We start from the raw sequence: 26,633 nt of genomic DNA, 5'->3' as shown, positions 1-26,633 counted from the left end.
ATAAGTGTTATTATTCTCAATTTTCAAATGAGAAAAGGAGGCTTTGAGAAGTTAAGCACCAAAAGTTGAGCAGATCATGTATCACTCTGTGGCTGAGCTGGGATTCAAACCCAAGGGCAAAAATATCTCCGTGGCCTTCAACACACCAAGTATAACATGAGATGATACGGGCACACTTTTGTTGACTGTCAAGTGTGGTTCTGTTGCCACAATTCAGTTATGGTTACGAGAATCACCTTGAATTGGCAATAGGCCCATGACTTAGGGGGGCTTGTCCCTGGAGCCCAGACTGGAGGCCCTGAGACACAGCTGTCACTCATGCTGCATGCTGCTGGAACCAGGACAGGAGGCCAGAGAGATTGTCCTAGAGCCCCTGGTCCTAGTCCCAACACAGTTACCAATAAGTGACTCTGGACTAGATTATCACCAAGGTTCCTTCCCAGGTTTAAGCCTCTGTGATTCTAGGATTCAGGCACCAGGGAAGAGGTGAAGTAGGCACCGTTTGCCAAGGAGAGGCTTGGGCCTTATCTGAGGACTAAGGGAAGAGGGAGCAAAGAGGGCCTCCAGGGACACACAAAATCAGCTAAAAAAAAGATCCTGGGGTCCTTTCCCTTTAAGAGGAGCAGAGATCCCTGACTTTTGGATTAGGGCTGTGCCAGCCAGGAAGGGGGAGGGGGCAGAAAAGCCCCCAGAGTCTAGAGATTCAAAGCCACCCTGCCCCTGTGAGATGCAGAAACTCTTAATTGGAGCTGTGCGTGCATCCAGCGCCAATCACTCCACGACGTGCCTCTCCGAGGCGGCACAGGAGGCAGCCCTTCATTAAATCCGACACCAGGGAATTAATTCAACTCGCTGCCGTCACTCTGTTTCCATCACCCTCTCCCCTCGGCAGCCATTGCTCCTTGATCTTCCACACCTTCCTGTCGAAAGTTCTTCCGAGAAAGGAAGCTTCCCCTGACTGTCACCAGCTAGGACTATATTGTGGGCCAGGACTCGGGGCCCAGATGGAGAGGGTGCGGCGGGGCAGCTGGCCGGGTGGGTGGGTGGCTGGAGAGAAGGACCGATGACACAGGCACACTGTCATCGAAAGGAGGTGAAGAGTGGTCCTTCTCCACTAGCAGCAGAAGGAGGAAGGATCTGAGAGCTGCCGGTGACAGCTAACCAGCTCACCCCATTGTGTCTATTCTTGAAACAGTGACTTTATAATTCAAGTCCCTTCGGAAGGGCATCATGTGGAGAAGGAGGAGGGAGAAACAGAAGGGGCTGCAGGGAAGTGGCCTGGGCCATTCTTCAGTGTCGTGGTGCCTCCTCACCCACGGAAAATCACAGCTTCCAAAGTGAACCCCTCACCTTCCTAGGGGTACCCCCCTCCCGACCCGCTACCTGCCTACGTGCTACCTGGTCTCCTCCTGACTCTCCCACACACAGACCCCTCAGCCTGGGATGAGTCAGGGCTGGACCTGGGGCAGGCAGATGCCGTCCCCAGCCCATGGGGGACAGGTCACCCCAGACATAGGCAGCCTCCTCTTTGCCCTGGGAGGCGAAGGCAGCTGGGAAGCGCTGCCCCAGGGCGCCACGCTCTGAGCTCTGTCACCCGAGGAAACAGCGATCAGAAGCTTTCAGTGACTTCTGTTGTAAGTCACCGAGCAGCTCTGGAGTTTAATTCCTCTTCCCCTGTGGAGCCCCAAAAGATTTGTCCAGGACTTGTAAGGAAATATACAACACCTGTAAGACCGGGAACAGGGAACCTGGATTATGTGAACGCTAATTTATGACAGAGGGGAGGGTTTCAGGAACTTCCCCAAAGGAAGGACGTGGATCCCTCAGGGAAAAACTATGAGAAGCTAGTCCGAGCTCCTGGTTGAGGCGATGTCAAGGAAATAAGACCTGTAAAATAATAACTTTCCACCAGCATTCCCGTTTTCTAGAGGAGGGAGTTCTGAGAGGTAAGTGCGCAAGGGGAGACCCAGCTGACAGTCCTGTCCCGGCTCTCCCAGTCCTGCTCTGTCTCCCCTGCCGCAGGTCTGCCTTCCTTCGGAAGATTCCCACGTGCCCAGGAATCCCATGTAGACATCTCCTCTTAACTGTAATCAAACTGCAATGTCAAGTCAGAAACACAGAACAAGCCATTTTAAAGGGTTCTTGATTTTGTTTTTTAGCCTTCTTAAGAAATTCGGATCTTTCCATTTTAACGGAGTCACAAAATCAGATTGTCAATTTTCCCCACCTACAGGGAATCTCCGAGTGTTGGGACTGGACAAAGGAGCACCTGCCGGGGAGTGAGGAGGGCGGCCCCTGCCCTGTACCGCACCTGCACCCATCCGACCAAGGTGCAGCCACCGGCTCATCCGCAGCTCCTGCTACGCCCCCAACCACCAGGAGCACAGGTCCTTTGTCCTGGGCGGAGGAAAACCCTGCCCTCGGGTAAAGCCATCGGAGGAAAGGAGAAGCAAGCTTACCATCACAGATTTTCTCACCATTAAATGTATTAATACACATCAACACACTCCCTGAAACTGTGAAAGATCTGAAAGACCCTCTGAATTCTCCCTGTCGGGAAGATTAATTTGGGAAGTGGAGAAGAGAAAAGTGGAGCAGGGCCCTTTCCTGTGGGGCTGAGGCAGGACTGGCAGTCCCAGTTCAGAGGGGGAGCAGGGAGCCAGGCCCCTCAACGTGGCAGGTGCCCACTGGACTCTAGGGACAGTGATGGCTTTCTGTGATCCGCATCACCCGACCTCCCCCAAACCCCCAGGGAGGTCTGTAGGATACGTGCGGTTCTATGTGACAGGGGTGAGGATTTTGTGAAAACCAGAAAGGAGGGTGAGGCCACAGCTGGTCAGCATCAGGGCGGAGACAGAAGCGTCCCAGAAGTACAGAGCACAGAGCAAGAACGCGGCGAGTGGGGAAGCCGCAGCCAGCGACTGCCACAAGAGCAGGAATTTCCTGTGAACCTGCAGACACCTTGGGAGGGCCATGGGTCATTTCCAGGGCTTAACTAACATTAGAGCCAATTTTTGTAGCTCTTAAGAGGCAGAGGCCATCCTATCGCTATCTGGGTCATAGAAAACTATTATTACTTTAGAAATGAGAAAGTTGAGAAATTCAGGTAAAATTTCAGAGCTACTAAGAGCCAGAAGGAGCCAACACCCTGAGGAGGCTGATGAAAAACCTGACCCCGGGCGTGTTGGCTAGAAACAGCACGTTCAGGCCAGGGAGACGGCAGCAGGCTCATGGCACCCTCGGTTACCGTCTGTGGTCCCGGTGCTCACTCTGGCCCTGGCTTTGAGAAAGACCTAGACACACCGAGGCACCCGAAGAGATCAGATCAGATCAGATGAAATAGGAGGGTCAGCTGCAGAAGGGGGGTTGCTTTAGGCGGAAGAACAGGCGCCTGGCTGGGAGCAGGGTACAGGGCTATGAGAGCTGTCCTCACGTAGCTGAAGGGTGTGGAGGGAAAGACGGACACTTCCCCTCTGGAAGTTCAGGGGTGAGGACCCCGTAGCAGGAGCACCTAAGTCACAAAAGCAGATTTTAGCCCCCTATAAGGAGGAACTTCGTGAAAGAGGGACTCCCTAAAAAAAAACGGGAGCAACAGCTACTTGGCGAGGTACCTACACTTAAAGATGACTTTTCAGTCTTCAAAACCACTTCATAACCAATTCTTCTTAACACCTACTCAAAAAATGTAGAAAACTACGAAAAAGAAACCAGAAAGCCTTCCTAATCCTACTACCCAGAGATAACCATGATAATCACTAATAGCGTTCAAGTACGTTTCAAGATATCCATCTCTACGATCCCAACACACAGAAACGATAGATACTCAAAGTGACAGATATACCAAATACTGACTTAATCATTCCACATTCTATGCATGCAACAAAATAGCACATATAACCCATAAAGATGTAAAATATTATGTATCAATTTAAAAATCCATCTATGAGACATCTATAGTCTAGTACATGTTTTTAACTAATTGGGATCCCACTATATATACAAAATTACTTTTCCACCTAATATATTTTGATATTTTACTCATGTAGGTTAAAAATGTATTGAAAATATTTCGTATTATTGTACCGTAAGTTATTTAATCATTCGTCTGTTATTGGCTATGTAGGATTTTTTATTTTTCCCTGTTGTAAATAAATAAATAACATGGCAGTCAACAACAGAACTGTTTATTGCCATCTTTGGTTACTTAGTAAGGATAGAGCCCTAAGGATATGGACATCTAAGGCTTCACATACATAGTGCCAAATTGCTTTCTGGAAAGGCTGCACCAGCGTCTACTTGCATCAGCAGTGTGTGAGTGCGCCCAGCTATCCACACGCTTGCCAAAATCACCTCAAGGTTTCCCTAAAAAGAGTACTCCTCCGTTTAAGGGGCGATTTGATACATCGCTTTTCAGTAACACATCTGTTATGTGCCCACACGTGATAAACGAGGTAGGAACTCTAGCCTGCAGACACACGCACACTGATATGCATGCTAATTCCGTGCTCTTTGAAAACCCTGGCGATGACTTCCAGACCTTCCAGGATCCCAACACAAACCCATCCTGTTCAGAATGAGACGTTGATCATCTTGTAGTAGGATGCTGCTTGAGACCTGGGTCCCAGGTCCCATCAAGGCCACAAATGGCATCTGTATGAACTACCCAGGGCATTAGGCTCCGTGATCTCCAAGGCCCCTTCCAACCCTGACAAAGCAATTCTACCAGCTTCGTGTGCCCCCTGGGAACCCGGCTGTGCAAGAGGGAAGGGCAAGGCAGGGGGAACCATCATTGCAGGGCAAATTGGAATAAAACTAGGTGCTTCTAAGAGCCAAAGCAAGAAGGCAGCAGGTGGCAACCCTGCCCTGCCCTCTGCCCAGGACACCCTCTGTTCTGCAGGCCCCTAGGGGTGGGGGGACGGGAGATCGCCTTTCTCTCTCAGGTTTCCCTGTTTGCTAGGACCTGGACTCCCGGCTTTCTCTTGTAATTTGAGCTACAGCTGGGAGTAGAGCTCGCAATGGGGACAATTAGCCGGTGGCCACCCATCCCCAAATCACTTTTCCCTGCCCCGCTGGCGACTCGCTTGTCTGCAGGCTGCGGTCGCTGACTGCCCACCCCTCAGGACAGAGGGCAGAGGGCTGCCAGGACACTCCTGGGCTCGCAGCTCTTCGGAGAGCAGCAGAACAAGAAGGTCTCCCAGCCCCATCAATCCTCCCGGCAATCTTAATTTCCAGTGGCCTCACGCTGGGTCTCCAAGCTCTCATTAAGCCGGGAAATAGATTACAATGGGATTCCAGGCAGATACATGTCTTCTCCTCTTACATTTACACCACTTTTAATTGTTGTTATTTAACAACTATTGAGCACCAACCCTTGCCCAAGGTGGCCCGTGAAGCGGGGGCAGGAAATACGTCACGGCGGGCATAGCTGAGACGCGGGTATGTGCACTGCCCCTCCCCAGCCCCACCAACACACCCCCCCCAGGACCGGCCCCTCCTCTCCCTGCACGCCCGGTCCCCCAACCCGGGAACATCACAGAGGAAGCTAAAGCCCACCCCACCCCTCCTAGACCTTTGCACATTGTGTTGAAATGGTTCCTTTTCTGATGAAATATATCATGCATAGGAGAAAAGCATAAAAAATCATGTAAAAAGACCCATGTTTCTTTTGGCTATATTTTCTTCAGACCTTTTTTAGAAGAAACATTTTGAGAAATAAGACATTCCAAAAACAGTTGTATTTCCCTCCACAGGCCCATTGCCTCCCCCTCAGAGGTAAGCACTCCCTGAATATGGTGTTTATCATTCTCACGCGTGTTTTTATACTTTCGCCACATATGTACGTATCCAGAAACAATATAGGGTACCGTTTTGCATGTTTTCAAACTTTATACAAATGGTACCATAATGTATGCCTCCTTCTGCAATTTGCTTTCTTCCATTCAACATTTTTTCATGACGTGTCCACACCGATTTGTAAAGCTCTGGTTCATGCATTTCCCTGCAGCATAGTATATCATTGCACGACGATAGCAGATTTAATTTATCCACATTGGTTTCCGATTTTTTGCTATCACAAACACGGCTGCAATGACTGTTCCGATCCATGTCTCTTAGTGGATAGGAAGAGCGTTTCTTTAATAAATACACATATTGGGGCTCTTTTCTCATCTGGTCTGTCTCCCCTGCAGGGCACAGAGCTGTCACCGCATCGCTGCTGCCCCGCACGATGCAGGGCCCGTGGGCTTAGTACAGTTTGTTAAACTGAACCAAACTGGAAGGGACCTAAGGGATCACCTGTTCCAGCCCCTTCACTTACAGCTAAGGACACTGGTGCCCAGAGAGAGGTCATAACGCTCTCTGGTGACAGAGGTGGAACTGGAAACCTCACACCCCTTCCCGCTTCCCTAGCCCTATCCCTCCTGCATTCTAGGAGAGCTGGTGACTGTTAGAAAAGCGATCCAAAGGAGAGAGAGATGTAGACATCTGGCCTCTGGGGGTGGGGTCTCACACCTGGATACTCATTCAACAAAGTGGCGCCTCATCCCAGACCTGGCCCTGGGGCTGAGGACTGAAGACTGAACACCTGCCCTCCAGAGAAGGCCTCGTCCCTGGACACTCAGCACCCAGATGAGGCCTCGCACTTGGATACTCACCTTCCAGAGGAGGCCCCACGTGTGGACACACTCAGGCCAAGGCCTCGGATCTGGACACCTGGCCTCCGCACTGAGGCCTGCCTTTGAGTTCTTCCCTTCCTCCTCCCACAGGTAGTCCAGTTCAGTGGAAGAGGGGACCAGGAGGCCCAGAAGTGATGGCTTAGAGAGGAAGACTGGGCTCTGGTGCCAGGAGGCTTGGGATTGAATTCCTACCCTACCGCTTACTAGCTGTGTGACCTTGGGCAAGTTACTTCACCTCTCTGTGCTTCATTGTTTTTCATCTTTCATGCAGGGATGATGACAATTCCACCTACTTCATAATGATATTGGGAAGACTAAAAGAGTCAGTTTGTGTAAAGCAATTCATACAATGCCTGGCATATGGCGAGTGCTTTGTGTTTTATTATCCCCCCAAATTCCATACAACGACTAGTACAGCATCAAAACACTCCACCCAGCAGGACCTCATGTTCCTTCCAGACCATTCCCTGTTCAAAATCTTTAATGGTTCCCCATTGCATTTTAATACGTACAATTCATGCAGCACCGATTCTACCCCACCCTTAACGTACCCTGTGCTCCAGCTGAGCCGGGCTGTTTTTCCCCAAGAGCAAGGCACTGTGCTCAGCTCTCCAGGAGCTCCCTGGCACGGCCTTCTTTACCTGGAACCCAGATGCTCGCTGGAATCACAAAAGGAGCTTTAAGAAATTCACATGCCTGGATCTTACTGCCAGGGATCCTGGTTGAACTGCTCTTAGGCTGGGCTGGACACTGACGGTTCTCAAAAGCTCCCCAGGTGATTCTACACTTGAGAGCTGACAGGTCTAGAACGCTCAGCCTCCCAAAATGGACCAATTTGCCAGGACCCAGGGTAGGTGCCATTTCTTTCAGGGCGCCTTCTGTAATCACAGAAGACGGGTCTCCCTCACCTCTGAGCCCCCTGAGAGCTTGACACCTGTCCTGCATGTTCATCACACTCTGCCTCGTGTTGGGGTCACCTGTGTCCCAAGTCCATCTTGCCTGTTCGACAGCAGGCCCTCGAAGGCAGGCACAGTGTCCCCCACGTATTTTCATGCCTCTGTCCACCCTTCCTGTGCCTAATAGACCTCATCAAATAGTGATTGATCCAAGGCTATCCCTAAAAATCAAAACATCTAGTCCACCCTCACTCCTGCCCAAAAGATAAAGTGGGAATGGAAAACCGCCTCTTCGTTCAGGAGAAAAGGTCAAGACCTGAACAAGATAGCCCCCGGCTCACCGACACACACTTCGGAGCTAGATGCCCCCAGGGGATGCCCCCTCCCATGGACAGTGAGCTCTACACAGGTGAGTCTCTCTCCCCTTCCCACAGGTGAAAAAGTGTGCATGTGTGTGTGAATACATGCAGATGCATATTCAATATACACAAATTACATCATGCATATTAGTTATGCACATGCACACATATATATTTTAATAAAAATTAGTTTCTTTGGTGTGTGGGAAGAGGAATTTCTCCAAATCCCTTGAGACCCTCACGCACAGACCCTTGGGAATCACTGTCTACATAACACAGCATCTTGCGCACAGGAAGTGCTTAAAAAACATTTGCTAAATTAAATAATGAACTGAAAATTCAATCAACTGATGGTTGTTTCTGCCAACATAGCCATTTAGATAGATTTAGGGGATGAAATCGATGTCAGATATGGTCGGCACAGCTATAGCCTGATGGAACTGGAAGATGCACGTTTGCACCCTTCCTGGGCCCAGGCCCCAACAGGGCATAGCCACGTCCCATCAGCCCTTGCAAAATGGCTTCCCTAGGCCTGGTCAGTAATGGCAGGCTCTGGAACATTCTAGATGCAAGCCCTTTCCCCTTCTGTGTCCCACTCTGGGGGGACAGTGAAGAGGGACCCTAGTTATGTGCTCCCAGAAGGGATTCTTTGATTCAAAGTCTCAGAGAGCCCATCAGACCCCACACAGGATGAAGCTCTCCTCACACCTGGCGGAGCCAAAGACTCTGCCTCTGCATCCCCACCCCCCACCCCCCACCTCCTACTCTCATGGGCCTCTTTCTCTCATTCAGTTGTCTGCTTCTCAGCTGACTCTCCAGGATTCTGGCAGATTCCATGCCCTAATGATGGGTATTCAGACATACTTTGAGCCTCAAATTGCTCTGACCCTAAAGTGGAGGGGAGGGGTCTGTAGGTGTGAGAGGAAACACCTCCAACTTAGGGGCCTCGGTCTAAGCCCAGGGTCCCTCCTGCACTCCATGCTGGGATGCAGAAGAGCTGGGCCTGGCTATAAAGGGCTTGGCGTTCCACTCTGAAAGGTGAGCTTGGCAGCCTACAGAGACAGGTGTCTATGCTCCAGAGGTTTCTGCACACAGCAAGATGTCAGTCAGGTAGACCCAAAATTCCAAGAGGGAAATGTTAGGCTTGGGTGTGGGCCTTGTAGGGGGCAATGCTAAGGGCTTCCTTGTTTCTCTGCCCCACCATGAGGGCCGGGCTCCTCCCCATCCTGTCCGCATGCTCTCAGCCCTGACATCCACACGACCCTCTGTGTAAGAAGAGCAGTGTTCACCCTCCTAAATGCCCCCAGCTATGTGATCACATCTGTGATCTTACTCCTCACGGAGACCTTTCCAGGCTGCAAGAAGAAGATGACTAACCCTGGGTCAGTTTGTGGGCGTAAGTCTACCTAGCACTAGGAAAAATTGGAAACCTCCATATAGAGAAACTACATGCAGAAAATAGATCTATATACAAAAATACATAAGATACATGGCAAATGTATTTTCTGTATATACAAAGAAAAGTACATAGTTTGTCACCCAGGCTGGAGTGCAGTGGTGTGATCACAGCTCGCAGTAACCTTGAACTCCTAGGCTCAAACGATCCTCCCACACCAGTTTCCCAAGTAGCTGGGACTTACAGGTGTGCACCAGCTAATTTTTTTTTTTTTTTGTAAAGACAGGAATCTCGATATGTTGCCCAGGCTGGTCTCAAACTCCCAGCCTCACGCAATCCTCCCACCTCAGCCTCCCAAAGTGCTAGGATTACACGCATGAGCCACCATGCCCAGACAGTATGTAACTTCTAATTCTCACAGCTGAGGACAGTGACGCTCAGAGAGGTGAAAGGCCTTGCCCAGGGTCATATGGCAAGTAAGGAAGAGGGTCAAAATTTGAACCCAAGCCTCTCTGAAGCCAGAGCACACGTTCTTTTCCTTTGCTACACAGCTTCATCCCATCCTATAAGAGGCTCTAAGCAAGCCCTGCTTAATTGGGGCATAATGGGAGCAGATGATGGCCTTATTCTAGCAGCCATAGAACCAGGTATAACCACACCCTCCCCTTAATTTCAATCCATCCCACTTACAAATTTAATCCAAAGGGTCAGCCACCCTCCTGGTTAAATCTTCCTCTAGGCATTCAACAAACACTGTCTGAGTGCCTACTATGTGCTAGCACACAGTGAGGCTTGCGGCATTCCAGGCACAGACCACCCCGCCTGCTGCGACCCAGCACAGCCCTGGGCTCTGAACTGCAGCACCATCTCCACCGGCTCCGGAGGCAACGTCTCATTGATACACAACAGAGTTCAAAATCACAGGCTTGGCAGGAAGTGCCATCTATACATAGCTCTACCATTCTGTAAGCACCGTTGGCTTCTTCTGAATAAATGCTACCCTACATTAAATGCCAGAATTCGGCGAGCAATGCCGCATGTTTGCAATGAGATTGAGAACTAAAGGCAAGATTGATTCTGATGTGAACACCAGCAAAGCAAATGGGTTTTTGAAAACCCTATAATTTCCCTGCAACCCTTGACTTCACTAAACACACATTTTTAGACTACAGCACAGTTAGGTAGGCATTAAACAAAAATGAGGTAGTCTAATGATGATTTATGTGTAGGCTAACCTTCTATAAAGAATTCTGCTCTGATTTCAGGGTAACTTACAGAGGTGCCAACTTAACCAAACAATGCGGCTTGCTCCGTGTCCACTGCCACGGTGTGATCCCGGGGCAGAGCGTTTGCCTGCAATTGTCTTAAATCTGCTGAAATTCACCCAGTGGGTGCTCTGGAAACGCAGCGCCTGCCATGAACTAAATGGAAAAGCAAAACACGACACATGCACACGCCGCCAGAGGCACCTGTGAACACGAGACATTTCTGCTTGACTGAGGAGCACGGCTGATGGTTCTGGAACAACCAACTGGCGTGCAAGTGCAGAGCAGCCCGCCTGCTGGGATATTGGAAGCAGCCCTGGGGAGCCGCAGGCACGCACTCCAGGTGGGGCCTCGAGCGCTCCTGGGTGCGGGCATCAAAACCAGAGTTCTGGTGTACCCCGCCCTCGCTGGGTGACCTTGAACGGGCCCCTCCCTCCTCTTGAGCCTTGGTTTCCCTAAGTGAGCCTGCGAAATCTGTGTCTCCCGCAGATGTGCTTGGGAGGATTCAATAAGATGATGCCGGTGAAGGGGCTTTATAAACCAGAGAGCACCCTACAAACAAAAGGTGATGCTGGCTGCAGGTCACAGATTAAGAAGGGGCCCAAGCCATCTATAAGAGCCAAAATCAAACTGCCCTGTGCTAAGACGCTGCCTCACCACTTCCTCACTCTGTGGCCTTGGGCAGGTGACTGACCTCGTTGTACTTCTGGCCCCTCATCTGCAAAATGGGGATAATAATAACACCGACCACAGAGGACACTTGTGAAGATTCAATGACATGATGGAGAAAAGCACTTATCCCGCAAGAGCTCAATATAATAATTGATCCTTTATTTTCTTAGCAACCATATTATCACTACGATTATCATTTCAACCCAGGCCACCCGACTAGGGAGAGAATGCCTTTGCTGCTTCCAAGGGCTTCCTGGTGATCACCAACCTGCAAAGTGTGTTTAACAGCTTCAGAAAGCAGGATTTTCTCCACACACTCCAAGGAAGAATATAAGCCTATCTGCGTGTGATGCTCCTTCCCCACCAAAGCAAACAATAAACAAACGAGAGCGAAATTAAGGGCCAGCTGCCTTTTCCTCTCTGTAACTGCCTTGGTGAGGGACACAGTAATTGTTGGGAGTCCCTAGGACAGCCCTCGGCCTGGAGTCACTGCTACAAGGAAAGGGCTTGGGCTTTGGGGACAAAAGCTCTGGGTCCCAGCCCAGGCCTTGCCACTTGGAAGTTACGCGATCTGGAGTAGATTGCTTGGCCCCCTCAATCTCATTTCCTTGGCATCTAAGAAAGGGGGTAGCACGCTTCCCTCACAGGGTTCCCAGGAGAATGAAATGAGATGACATGCCAGTGCCTGCCACTGGGCCCCACACACACGGCTTGATAGGTGTTTATTTCCTTCCCTTTTACTTCTTTTCTGACTGCACAAGTCGTTAAGCCTCACCGTACCTGTGGTGCCCTTTCTGTGAAATGGGAATAACAGAGTAAAAGTGAGGAGCAAATGACATAATGCGATAGCACTTCATAAACTGTATCATTTTAGAGATAACAGTTATCATTGAACCAGGGCTGGAGCGATTGAGCAACTCAGACCCAGGCAATTTCTGGAGTTGATCTTTACCATGTTGGTACGAAACCACACACCTCCATTCCTTCCCTCGACATAACATTTTTATCAGGTACTCTATAAGGCCCTGGTGAATTCAGAGATTGATAATGCTACATCCCAGTCAGTTGGCTTCCCTCTTCTGCCCAGATGTTATCATGGTATATCTGAGTTAAAAAACCTGGTCATCTCTCTAGCTGCAGCCCTTTGTTATGGTTAGGGGACCCATTCTCCATCTCTGACCCAGCACCACCATGCCTTTGGGTGGCTGCACCCCTGCTTACCCATGTTCCACCTGCACCCCAGCACCCAGAAAGGGTAGCACAGGCGGGAGTGGCAGGGGACGATGTCTCTGGAGAAGACAAGGCTAGGCAAATGGGGCCCAAGGTAGGATAACCCCATGAAGCTGGGTGGGCAATTTCCCTGACACATTGAAGCAATTCCTTCCCCATCTAAGAATCTGAGTCTCCTCAAAGGCCTTATTTTCATTTCAAGGATTCCATGTGCCGTAGGTTTCATTGTCCCCATTTTATAGATGAATCAACTGAGGCTTTGAAGGTAACTTGCTTGAGGTCACAGATTCAGACTAGCCTACTCCACAGCCTCCAACCACATTCCACTACGTCTTCTGTGAATTGTCTGCTCATAACTCTTACCCAATTTTCTGTTGGGTTGTTTGTCTTTTGCTTGTTGATTTGCAGTAGTTTTTAAATATATTCTGTGTGTTAATTCTTTGTGAGACAACAGAGTGCAGCACTTAGGAGCCCAGGTGAGGGAGCCTGAATGCATAAGGTTACATTGTGGCTCTACCACTTACTAAATTTAAGCAACTTGTTTAGCTTCTTTGTGTCTCTACTTGCTCATCTGTAAAATGGGGGAATAATAGTTCCCTTGTGTTCAGATTGCTGTGGAGATTAAATGAGCTACACATGGTAAAATGCTTAGACAAAAGCCTGGCAACTTAATAAGTGCTCAATAAATATTAGTTATTATTACCATATTGGCCCTTATTTTATTCCCTAGAACTAGACAGGACCTTTGTGAGTTTAGTCTCTCATTCTTCAGCCACATCCCCAGGTCCTCTCCTTGCCCACTGGCCTTTCCCTGCACTATCATCTCCACCCAAAGTGCTCTCTGCTCTCGTAGCCTGGTGACGTATTCCACCCCCTTGGGACGCCCTACTGGGCCGCCACCATCAGAAAGAATCTGGGCTTCTGTTGAATCATCCTCTTCACGGGAAGATACGGCAACCCCTAGATAGAAGCCCCTGAAGGAGAGAAACAGGTCTTGGGCTACCTGGGTTCCTCTGGGAGACCTGACACTGTGCCAGCACCCAGCAGGGGTCCAAGCCCCATTTGTTGAATTACTTCGAGCCCATAGCCTTTTCCACATTAGCCCAGGCTGACCAGCCCGGCCCTTTTCTCCAGGCCCCTAAAGAGTTGAGAGCTGAGATCTCCAATTTTGCATCTAAAGAGCGGAGTGTCACAAGAGGAACCCACAGAAGCAACTCAGCATAATGGCAATGAAGGACCACGAGGCTTACTTAAACCCTGGTGAGGCCACCAATCTGCTGTGTGACCTGAGGCAGGCGTCCTTGCTTCCCTCTGTCCACAGGACAGTCCAGTGGGGGAGTAACTGTCCTCGCACCACCGTCTCTAATCCCTGGAGGGCTGTGGGCTCTGGGTAAAACATGGACCCTGCCCTTGATGGTCACACGTCCCTGTGGTGGGGATAACACAGATTCTGAAACACTGCAGGACAAACACGATTAGTGTCTTGAAAGAGGAACTGATCAAGTTTGGGGGAAGTTCAGAAAAGGATCCCCTTGAAGGAGGTTAATCTGGATGACTTTTAAATCCATTCTTAGCAGAAATCAAGAAAGACATCAGGGAAAAAGTAGTATTTGAACCAGACTTTGAAAGATGCGTAGGCTTGAGACAGACAAAGAAGGAAAAATATCTGGTACCTGTAGTAAGAGGAAAATACCCCATGAGTAGTTAAAATCCTGTGCCCTGAGTGAGCGGGACACAGAGGGGAAGATGACACAGAAGAGCCCTGCTCTGGGCCTGGGTTTCTTTATCGGGAAACAAGGAGGCGGCACTACAGGAGCCCGGAGGGCCCTTTCCAGCCCTGGCTCTATGTGATTTCACACATTTGTAGCCTCCCTGTGGTCAAAACTGGTTTCCAGCCACCACCTTGTCATTCTCGTCTGTGCCCTTCCCCCACCCAAGTTGGGGTAGGTTAAGATCAGCCTGAGCAAAGTGTAACTCATAAGTTGAATCTGCATTCCAAAGCCGAATCAAGATCATATTTGTTTATCATATTGAGGTTATCCATCCTTGTCCCTCAGAGCTGACAACACAAACTGAATCCCAAATCCCTGGATCAGGACGGTCTCTGTGTCTCCCACTAGGCCAAAAATAGAGCCAGTGCCCAACAAAGCCTTCTTGTGAGAATGACCGCTTTGTTCACTGATTGTAAGCTACAGATCGGCTGCCCTTCAGAAAAGCCAACGCCTCTGGTCACTGCACACACAGCCAGAGGTCAGCACAAGGGCTAGTGACATGCTTCTGTTCCCAGCAAATGCAGGAGACAGGGATGGGCCTCCTCCTATGTCAAAACCTGAGGACAGTCGATTCCCGATTCCCGACGAGAGCCTACTCTGCGGAGGCGGCAGGAGGCAGAGGAAGCCCGAGGGCTGCACAGATCCAGGCCGCAGCCCTCACCAGCTGTGCGGCCTTGCGTAACCGGCCTGACTTCCCTGGGCTTCAACATCCTCATTTGTAAAATTGGAAAAAAAAAAAACAAAAACAAAACAAAATAAAAAAAACTATCTCTTAACGGGGTGTTGTGAGGATTAGAGATAATAAGTTGCAAAATGCCTAACCCCAAACGAGGTCTCCATACATGCCAGGCATTATCATTAATCTCATTATTATTATTATTACTCTCCAACAGCGCTATGCTGGTCCTGGGGATGAAAAGATGAAAAAGATAGTTGCACACCCTCCTGCGGCAGACAGACAGAAATAACAGCCCACCACGCAGGACAGAGCGAAGTAAGCGTTCCGGGAACGAAACCAGAGGAGCTGTTCTGTCTGTCCGGGCGGCAGGCGTATGCCAGGCCTCACAGAAGGGCACACGTGAACCAGGTTTAAGGGACAGAGGAGGGGCAGGGTGTCGATAAGGAGAGGAGGGGATCGCTGCGTACCAGATCAAACGAGAAGAGGTATGGAACCCACTTGGAACCCTGGTACTCTGGGGTCAGTTACTCTAGGGGCATAGGGAGAGGCTGTTGGGCTCACATGACTCTCACCTTGGACACAGGTGGGCCGCAGCTAGGGGGCACTGCCCTACAGGAACCCTCCACTGGGGGCCCTTCTCAGACAGGACCCCTCCGGCCAGATTCCACTTTGCCCTGCCTCCCCATCCCAACACACAGCATCCCCTGCGCACCCCTAGCCCAGCAAGGCCTGATGACACCCAGCGTCCAAGAGCCCCGTGCGCACGGACAAGGGGGCTGCTGCAGGCTTGTCTTCCAGAGCAGCAGCAGACACATCTGACTTGCATCTGAGCAGTGTCCAAGACGCCCCGCTGGGGCCAGGACAGCCAGTCAGGATGCTGGGGAAGAGCATGCTGGGAAACTCCCACAAGGAGCCCGCATCGATATAATCAGGTCTGGTGGAAATTAAAAGCTATTAGGAACAGGGCCGGATTTATCTTTATATCCAGTAACACGCATTGTAATGGTGATCATGCAGATGGGAAATTAAGCCGCATCTCGGCTTCACCGAGGCCCTAATTTTAATTTATGTTTGTGCACAGCCCTTGGCCCTCTCCCCGCCACCCCGCCTGCCTTGGGAGCCAGTTCACTCCAGGACCAACTCGCGAAGGAGAGAAGTGGGCGTGGGAGTCTGCCAGACCCCAGGTGAGAGGCTCCGTGCTTTACACACACTTCTTTAAATAGCCAGATTGAAGGAAGATGACCAGCTTGAGGAGGGAAGGCAGGGGAGGTGAGCGGAGGTGGGTATAGCAGGTGGCTCTGGGAAAGGGTGGCACTTTGGGCTGTCTCTCCAGCCTCTCCCTACCCTGGGAAAAGCATTGCCAAAAAGCTGGTTAGAGATTCCACCAGTTCCAGGACAGCCACAGTGCCAAGAAGGCTAACCTGTGAGCCTATGCATGGAACTTTCTCGGGTCCCAAGCCTTTAATTCTTCCCAAACTCCCTCAGAAAAAGGTGTGGGTGGGCTGGCTCCCATTCACAGGGGCCTGAACCCTTGCAGGGTCCCCCTCCTCCCAGGGCACCTGCTTTCCCTAAGGGGGGACCTCCTTGGGCCCGGATGGCCCACGTCAGTCTCCCTGTCCCTCCTCCTGCTTTCCAGCACCTTCTCCTGCAGGCCCTGTGGTTCGGGGATAATCTGAGCCCGGCCCTGCTGGCCCAGAGATCAAAGTCAACACAGTTCCCCCTTTTCCAGAAGCAGACCCTGAAGTGTCAGAGGGAAGTAACTCTGGCTCCTCCATCCTTCCTTAACCTTCAGGGCAACTGATCATTAAATCCGCCCCCACTGTGAGAAGCGCCGTCCACACAGCCTCCCCACCTCAAAATACACACACACACACACACACACACGCACACACATACACACACATGGAGCACACACACTGGGTACAGTGTGAATATGGATAGCAGGAAAAAAATCCTATTTTTATAAAAGATCAAACTATTTGCATTTTCCAAAATTAAAGCATGTAGCATGTGGGCCCAAGTTCTGGTCTCTCACCTACAAAGCCTGGAGGAAGCAAAACTCCACTCTCTCTGGCTCTCATCGATTCCTCTGGGAGCATGTTAGTTGGAATCGTGTGCTTTGGGAAGACTGTCCCTGGATCTAACACGTAGCTGTAGAAGAATCTAGAATGATTATTGATGGGGCTGGAGGGCTGAGCAGAAGAGGAAAATTCTCCAAGGCCAAAGGAAAGAAAGGGGTTCTACAGAACCAAAGTTTAACACAGCCTTGAAGATTTGCATCAAGGCCACTTCCCTGATAATTATGCCCTTTGGGGCCACCAGCCCAGTCTCGACATCAAAGACAGCCCTGAAGCCCCAACTCCAAGGGCCGCCTGGGGGAAGCTCACTGCCTCCAACTCCTAAGCACTGGAGCCAGCTAACCTTCCTTCTCTCCTAACCGATCTGCTAGTCCCACCCACGCCTACCTGCCCAGCCTGATTTCAATGCCCCCGTCCATGCTGTTCCCCAGATTCCTTCGGAATTCTTCCAACCAGCCATTCATCCGCTCACTGATCATTCAGTGAGCATTTATCCGAGTGCAGAAGGCCAGGGCTGGGTGGATGAAGATAACCCAGTTCCTACCCTGGGGAAATGCAGTCTTGTGGGGGTCCCAGACTCTGTTACACAGTAGAAACACAAACCCCACAACACGGAACAGCACGTACAAAGAGGACTATGCTGTCTTCCACCTAATAACAGCTACAACCTGGCCTCAGTGTGTGTCCGACAGCGTTCTAAACATTGCTCACATATTAACTCATTTCATCCGTATTTGAACTCTATGAATCCATTTTACAGTTGGAGAAACTGAGGGTGTGAATAACTTGCCTGGCCAGTAAGCAACGGAGTGAGTTTCAAACTCAGGCAGTCTCTTGTCTAACATTCTAGGCTTTTAATCACAACACTGGACTTGGTTCCGTGAAGCCATCCCTTAAAAAATCAACAAACCCTGATTTTTTCCACCTTCCTGAGGCCAAAGTCCTCATTTCCTGGGTTGAAGCCCCCACCATCTGTGTAACAGACCTGTGACCCAGAAGAAGTTACTTCACTTTGAGCCTCAGTTTCCTCTTCTGTAAAGTGGAGGATGGAAACGTACTTATGGACTTTTTGTGATGATAAAGTGAGATCATATGTGAATGCTTCTTATCCTAGTGCCTGACATATAGTCAGCACCTCCCCAAATTTTAAGATAATAATTATTATCTTAATGGATATAACGTTTAGTGCATAAACTCAAGTGTACAAGAAATACCACATTTTTTGATGTCCTTTAAATTACCTTAAATCTGACTCTGCTAGACAGGCAGGAGACTGTGCCCATCACTATTAGGGTTTCTCTCAGGGGTGTGCCAAAGTCCCGGGCCTCTCTGGTCCTCAGCAGCCCCTGGTCCCTGCCCGCATGGTCCCTTTGGGCCTTGGCTCCCCATGCCTCACTTGGACACAAGACCCCTGGCCCTCAGTCCCTACGGGTCCCACACGCCACCCTTGTGGGGTCCAACTGCTTCTTCCGCTGTGTCCACCGAGCAGCCCACAGCACCAGCCCATCTCTGGCATCCTTTTGTCTCTCGTGAGCTCCTTCGTCCCAGAGGCCCTGCTCCTCAGACAAAACACCCATCCTAACCTCTCCCATTAGCTATGGTTTTACAAAAGACAGGAAGAGCAGCTGTCTTCAAAGTCGCTTTGAATTCCTGTCCTACTACAAGCTCTGGAGCCAGGATATATAACGGCCTGGCCATCTGCTTGGAACTGAGAGAAGGAAAAAAGTACTGAAAGCAAAACACAAAGTAATGTCTCAAAAAAAAGGCCCCCGCCACACTGGCTGTCAACACGCCCAGGCGTTGGTTCTTAGCCTAGCTATACATCGGAACCACGGAGGGCGCACTGGAAATGCTGATGCCCAGGTTCCACGCCTGAGGGACTCGGATTCAGTTGGTTCGGGGCTGGGCCCGAGCACTGGTGTTTTTCAAGGAGCTCCTCGGGGATTGGAGTGAGTCGCAGGCTAAGGACCCCTGCTCTCAGGGCTGCACGCGCTCCCCGACCAACCTGCACCACTTCATACCACCAGCCACGGGACCTCCGTGCTGAAGGGCACTCAGAGAGCACCTGGTCAGGTTCCTGCCTTTCACAGAAAGGGAAACAAAGGTCCTCGGCAGAGAAAGGAAGGGGAAAAGCGACAGAACCTCTGCAGTGTGTGGGGATGAGGGAGTGTGTGGTGGAAAAATCCCGAGTTTCGTAACTGTAACTCTTTGGAGGCCTAGAGGTATTTTAAGGACTTGAGGTCCTCTCTTGGGGTTTCCAGACCTGTTTTCCTGTTGGAGGGACAACCGTGAAGAGGTAAAAGGAACCAATAACGAGGAATTCACAATCGCGGCAGCTGTAATGAGATGAACCTACACCATGGTTTTACACCCATCTCCCCACGTCAGCCTCCGAATGAGGCTCGCTAGAATTCTGATGGAGTCTTTAGCCAACTCATGCACAAAGGAAAAGAAAAGAAAAGAAAAAGCCCCATGAGCTTACTCAAGGCCGGTCCTCCGAGGAGCCAGGGCTCAGTGCTCCGAATGCAGAAACACGGACCACAGACCAGCCTCTCGTCCGCCGCGGCCAGGTCGAGCCAAGCCCCAGCAGTCAGGAAGGACGGGGCCCCTGCCGCACCCGGGATCTAATGCGACCTTCGCACACCCAGCCGAGGCCACTCCCGTAGGTCTTCGCCACCCCACCGACATGTGCCAGACCGAGACCAAAGACGCTTTTTTGCCGAAGTATCACCAGAACAATAACAAATCATTCACCAGAACGAATCTCAGGATCTTGGTTAGCTCAACAACCAACTCAGGCACCTCCACTTCATCCACCCGCTACCCAAGCACCCCTGTCTGCCGCCCCGTGGTTCTTCCTTACCTGGGATGATGGAGACTGTGTCTTTCTCCCAAGACACAACGCTAACGTATTCCTGCACTGAAGAGGGGATGAGGCACTTGAAGACGGCCACGTTTCCACGCATTGACCTTTGATCCTCCACCCGGACGGTGTAGGGTTCCCTGAAAACTGCGGAGTTTGGGAGTGGGGAGGAGGAGAGTGTCACAAGGATACAGTGGGGGCCCCAGAAAGGAGCAGCAAGTCAGCTGAACTTCTGCAAAAGCCACACCCTCCCCACCTCTTCCCTCCACCTCCCACGGAGCCAGCCCAGCCGCTCCTGCACAGAGACCCCTCTCCATCACCCTCCTCCCCGACACACGTGGCCTCCTCCCCCTGCAAGACCACACATCCAAATTCCAGCCTTTCCCATTGCGGTAATTGGCGAAGCACCTTAGACTGTAAGAGCGTGGAGGGCAGCACCTAAGCCTTGCAGTGTCATCATATTCAAATGACGGGCTGCATTAGGTGATAAGGAAACATGCTGGAATTCCCCGAAGGTAAACGAATTGGATTTCTTGCATCATTCCTGGACCCAGGGTAGCAGTTGTTTTGGGCACAGTGACCATAATTTGCTAAAATAAGACCTGTGACACATGATCTAACAGCAGTTTTGGGGCTACATTAACATGACAGTTAACCTGGGAGATGTAGTTCAGATACTGAACTTTCTGGAAGGGCTTAGTGGTTTAGAAGGACGATGGGAGAGAACATTTGAAACTGTGACTGTCTCTGAGACATGGACATGATCTCCAAGATCCTCCAAAACAAAGAATGCTTGCTGCTTTCTGCCCCTCCTGAGACTGCCTGCAGCCTCCAGAGCACCCCTCCCTGTCCCCCAGCCTTGGCCCTGCCTTTAGACCATCCCTTACCCCCAGCATCCACCTCCTGCCTCAGTCCCAGGGCTAGTTTCTGGGTGCTGTGACTTGCAGCTACCTCCATATGTCAGGCCCTCTGGGCGGGCTGACCCAGTCTGGGGAATGGGACTGAGGGTCCTGCCTCTGCCCTGTCCTCCTCTGCGCGGCCCCTTGCGGGGACTCACTCTGTTCTTCCACCCCCTTCCCTGCCAAGCCGAGCTGGAACATCCACAGCCCCACTGCCTACCGACCTTGTCCCTCAGCAGGCATCTGGGCAGTGTGCCCTGCTCGTCTCCCTGCCATGGTTGCCAAGGCGACACTTGGGGCCCTGGCAGCCCCTCCCCCGGCAGTGCACCTGCAGCCCCTCTGGCATCACCAAGAGCGGCTTAATTGGTCGTTTCCCATGAGCCAGCCCTCCCTGGCCGGCCCAGCCTTCATTCTTTCCCCTTCTGGATTTGTGGCTGTGCCGGGGACGGTGGAGGAGAGAGAAGAGGGGAGAGGCACTGCCTCCAGATGTGGGAGAGTGCAGAGGAGACCGAGGGGAGCTGACCCTGGGGGCCAGCAGAGCGGGGAGTGGAAAGGGCCAGCTGAGGTACAGGCCACCCATGATGTCCCAGGGACCCAGCAGGGGGTGATGGTTCACAGCACCAAACAAGCAGGCCGTGCCTCCTGCGCTGACCAGCTATGTGATCCTGGACAAGGGTCAGTTAACCTTTTGGAGCCTCAGTTTCCCCATTTGCAAAAGGAAGTAATAACAGAGCAGCATGTGAAAGGCCCGGCACACGGAAAGCACGGTGACAATGAGGCTTTTCATGATACCTGCACCTCTGTGATTAACTACGTGCCCTTGGCAAGTGACTTAAATCTCTCTTTGTCTTAGTCTCCTCATTTGTAAGAAACACCCTGCAGACTTACTGTGAAAACTGTATCCTAACTCAATGGCAGGCATGTAGCAGGAATCACGATGGCCCCCCTTAGCCCAATCCTCCAGGCTGTGGAGGCCAGAGCTGGGCCCCAGATCCAGGCCTCAGGGCTCCCAGCCTAGCACTTGGTGTTGCCTTAGGGGTTGAACAGTGCAAAGGCCTTTCACATGCCCTAATCCTAGAAATAGATTCCACAGGGAGCCCAGGAGCCAAACCCTGAGCATGGCCTTGGGTTCGAAGAGCTCCTAGTCTACCCCCAAACCAACGATTGGAATGAAGAACTCTCACCCTACCTCACCCTTGTTCCCACCTCCTTGGAACCTTGTCCTTGTGAGAGGTGCTCCTAAGGCAGAAGGACCCAGGAAGTCAGAGAAAGGCTGTCACTGGTTTGGAGGCCTTCCCCAGAACCTCTCTGCTTGCTCAGCCTAACGCAATCCCCAGGAGAGATGGCACACCCTAGGCCTGGTGCCATGGCAGTGGGCTAGCTAGAATGCCAACTGTCCTCTCCTGCAAGAAAAGCTCTTCTAAGAAAACTATTCCCAAAACTCTACAACCATTCAAGGTATATTCAACTATACCTTACCACTGATTATGACACACCAGCGTATCACGATGTCCTAGCTAAGAATGGCTGATCTAAGCCATCCTCTCACCTCCAGACCCAACCCAGAGAAATGAGACTTTCTATTTTCTTTAAAGAGACCACCTGAGAAACCCTACTTCCTTGCCCCCATCCACTCTTCCAAAGGCCAAAATCCTTCACTGCTAAAAGTTTTCCATCATGAATTTCACCTAAATGCTTGTTCTCATGAGATATGTTATATTCAAACATCCCTGAGCAGTAGAATGGACAAATAAAGTGTGGCCTAGTCACATGACACAACACTAAACAGTAACGAGAATGAATGAACTGCCACCGTGCACAGCAGGAAGGGTAAATCCCACAAATAGAATACTGAGCCAAGGGTCAAGAGAATATATACTGTAGGGTTCCATTTACGTAAAGGTCAAAAACAAGCAAAACATCTATATTGTTAAAAGTCAGGGTCGTGGTTCCTCTTAGGGGAATAGTATATGAAAAAAGCATGAGGAAGGCTTCTGAGGTGCTGATATTGTACATTCGTTGAACTTTGTGAAAATTCATTGTGCTATACACTTATAATATGTGCACTTTCCTTTACATATCATATTTCAATAAAAGGGTTTTTAAAAAAAGAAATTCACTGAGTGTTTTCTATGAGTCAAGGGCTGAAGTGCGCACCTAATTTAAATGAGCACTATCTCATTTAACTATCAGGTAGTGCTGCAGAGGTAGGTACTAGCATCCACTTTGCAGATGGGAAAACAGGCTTAGAAAGGCATCTCTTATGCCTAAGAACACACAATACTTGGTAGAGCTAAGATTCAAAGGAGAACAACAAAACTGTCCTTGAGTGAATGATTTCTTGCCAGCCCCCCTGGGCATGTTACACGCATGTCCTAAGAACCCCCATCCCAGCCCTTCAAACTGAGCTCGGGAGTCCGGGAGCAGGCACCTTGTCCCTTACCTGCTTTGACGCGGATGTTGGGGCTCCGGATCTTGCCGGCAGCGTTCTCCGCGGTGCAGAAGTAGTCATTGTCGTGGATAAAGCTATTGAAGGCGGAGGGGGAGAAGGGGTAGAGCTGCAGCGTCCCGTTGGCGTGGACGTGCCGGATGTGCGGCACGTCGTAGATGTCGTCCCCTGTGGCCAGGTACCATCGAAGGGCCGCGCTGGGGGAGCCCGCGGCCGGGCAGGGCACCACCACCCCCACGGAGCTGGAAAATGTCACCTGCTGCAACGAGTCATTTACAAAGTAGAGGCTGGTGCCGACATCTTCAGGGCGGGCTGCAGGGGAGGTGAAGGGAGAGAAGCAGTTAGGACGTGCTCTGTAATACCCTCACACGCCACGGGGGCGTGCACAGACGGCACTCGCGAATCCCCCCTTCAACCGCCGGTCATTCAATGCGCACTTAGTGAGCGCTGACTATACACCAGGCACTGGCGAAGGTCGATAAGAGACAGTTCCTGCCCTAAAGAAGCTTCTGGCCTTGCAGAAGAATGGTAAAAGTTAAAAGTCTCATTCTCTGTGCCAAGCCAAGTCCATGGGGAGAGAATGCCACACACTCTCTGTTGAATGATCCAAAGTCATGATCCACTGCTGACATCCACACATTAGGAGAGACACTGAATGCTGGGTAAATAAGCGTTTGCTAAGCACCTACTATAGGCATGCAAGTTCACACCCGTTACCTTGGTTCATTTGTACAACCCTGAGAGGAGAGGGTATCACCCCTTGTTTGCCATCCCATTTTACAGGCTGAGAATAGTTATGTGATTTGTCACACAGCTGGGTTACAGAACTGAAATTTGAACTCATCGCTCATAAAGAGGATTTTAATGCTCTGCCTACCATGCCACAGAGGAAAGGTAAAAGTGATCAAAACCACGTTCGAAGACAAATGGGTGCAGGAACTGGGATGTGCACGTGGAAGATGGAAGACTGCAGGAGACCTTAAGAGCTGGCCTCAACCCCTGGAGGCTGATTTTAAAAATGCATTGCCACCAAGGGCTGAATGAGGACCAGCCGGTGGATGGATAAGATCCCGGCTTGGGGAGCCAAGGACCCAGCTTCTAAACCCAGCCCTGACACCAACTGACTGCAGAATTCCCTTTCCCTCTCTGATCATCTGCTCCTTGATTCATGAAATGGGGGCTGACGGGGAGGATTGACAAGACTGAAAAGACCCCTCCCATCTCTGACACGCTGCTGTTCCAACCCTCAACCACACGGGAGAACGTTCTCGTGGTTACAGCAGGCAATGGCAGGGCCGTCTGACTGGGAGGACCAGCTGTCTACTCCATCCCAGCACAGGGCCTTGGTGTTTCCTGCTCTTACCCCAGCAGCCCTGAACGTTGGCATCTGGGGCCCTCGCTCCCTGCCCGGGAGCCTGCCTCACACGTCCAAGCAAACCCGGAGCAGGAGAGGGTCAGGTCGCAGGTGTCCTGCTGGAAGCCACTCCCTCTCCACCAGGAAGATCAAGGAGCAAACAAACCACTCTGCTGCTTGTTTAAAGAACGTTGCAGGGGACCCAACTTGACCTCAATTTCCACAACTTTATAGGGAGGGGGAGGGCCCACATCCGGCTGTATTAATATTCTTGGCTTAACTCTGAGCTGAGCCTCCAGGGAGAATACACCAGGCAGCTCGTTGAGGAAGGCCATTAAGCCTCATTGGTCAGAGCAATTCACATCGTCTCATAAAAAGCCGTGATGAAGCCATTAGCAGACGTGCCGGAAAACACATTCGTGGGTTCCTTGCTGCGGTGTCAGGGGCGTCCTCTTAGCAGCAAATGCATTTGCTGTCCCCACCAGGCACTGCACCCTTAGCAGCTGAAAAGCACTCGGGGGTGGGGGAGGCACATCGCCTTGCCCTCCTCCTCCTCATGCTGCTTCCCCGTGTGACAGTCACAGGGCTGGTGGTTGCACATGTCAGCTCTGTGGGGGACCCTCAGAGGCTCCCGAAGCATGCCCAGCTTGCAGTGGCTAGAGTACCCCAAGATCATGAAGTCACACCATCTCACCAGTGAGCAAACGGAGGCTGGGGCGGCTACTCTTGGGAGCCACACTTAGCAGGTCCCACTCCCAGGACTCTGCTCACTTTCCCACAGACTTCCTTACCGAGGTCCATTCAGCATATATTTGCCAAGCAACTTCTATGTGTCAGGCCCCGCTGTAAGGACCTTATGACCTCTTTTAATCCTCCCAACTAACGCCATGAGATAGGTAGTGTTATCATCCCAGTTTACGGATGAGGAAACTAAGGCACTCATCGAAGCAACGTACCCAGGACTACACAGCCAGTAAGTGAGGGATCTGGGGTGCAGACTCAGGCAATTGGACCCCAGAGTCACTTTCTTAACCATTGGGTGATATATGGCCACCGTGAAAACACCCCAAAACTAAAGGGGGGGAGGGCTTCATCTTCCTCACACACAAACCAGCCACCAACTTCCATTTTTAGCTGGCCAAGAGCAGGATTAACACACATATGCATGCGCACACTCACACAACACACACTCCTCCTGGGCGCGGGCGTTGGACATACCAGCCAATCCAGCTTTAGGGAGCAGGGACACCTTCAGCATTGTGGCTGGTTTCCGAGACAACCTAGTTAGTCACACCCCCTTACCCTAGCAGCTTCAGGGATTTTGAGAGCCAAAGTCCATCAAGGTACAGAAAGACTCTACATTGTGCCTGACAAATGGGCTTAGGCAGCTGAGAAACATCCCTGCCAGGGAGGAACTCAGCAACTGTCTGATTCACGGGTGAGAGTAAGTCGATCCTCAAGGCCGAGCTAAGGAAAAGTATGATGTAGCCCACTGTTATGACATTACCTCCGGCAATCGTAACCGCCGCCGCTGATTTCACTGTTAACTACAGACAGGGCTCAGCGCCAGGTCCATTCTAGATATTACATTTATATTATGTAGATTTTGTATGTAATCTTCATAACTCCCTGGGGGGTGTTGTTATTGTTATTTCCATTTTACAGATATAGAAATTAAGACTCTGAGAAGTTACCTAACTTACCCAAAGTCACACGATGTGCAACTTCCAGGGCTGGGAGCGTCACCCGGCTTTGCCTGACAGCAGAGCAAGAGGCTGCACCACTCGCTGCATTGTATGAACCACAAAATCTGTTTTTCAAGCTTGGGGACCCCTTCCTGCCCTTTCCTCCATCCCGACCTTACTCCAAACACAGGCTCCTACTCTCCTACTCTCCTGGCTGGAAATCTGGAAATGCACTCCCCTCTCCCTGCCTCCCAAGACAGCCCCTTCCTGAGCCCTCCCCACCCACCCCCGCTCCCACCAGGAGCATCAACCACGATGACAGCAGCCTTCCTGCAATTCTGGGCCTCGGATCTTGCCAGAGC

The 26,633-nt window shown here is 51.0% G+C and overlaps 1 protein-coding gene across 1 annotated transcript in view; it reads right to left on the bottom strand.

The window, feature by feature from the left end:
• DSCAML1 (DS cell adhesion molecule like 1) overlaps nt 1–26,633 on the bottom strand; it is a 327,539-nt gene that overhangs the window by 287,404 nt on the left and 13,502 nt on the right. The window contains exons 2-3 of the mRNA XM_069468885.1: nt 23,227–23,544; nt 19,885–20,031 (exon numbers count right to left, since the gene is read on the bottom strand). Of these exons, the coding sequence (XP_069324986.1) occupies nt 19,885–20,031; nt 23,227–23,544 (465 nt within the window). The remainder of the gene's footprint in view (nt 1–19,884; nt 20,032–23,226; nt 23,545–26,633) is intronic.

The sequence above is a fragment of the Eulemur rufifrons genome, chromosome 6, assembly GCF_041146395.1.
Source record: "Eulemur rufifrons isolate Redbay chromosome 6, OSU_ERuf_1, whole genome shotgun sequence".
NCBI lineage: Eukaryota > Metazoa > Chordata > Mammalia > Primates > Lemuridae > Eulemur > Eulemur rufifrons.
Note: the sequence above shows the minus strand (reverse complement) of the source record. Positions and strands in the feature narration are given on the sequence as shown.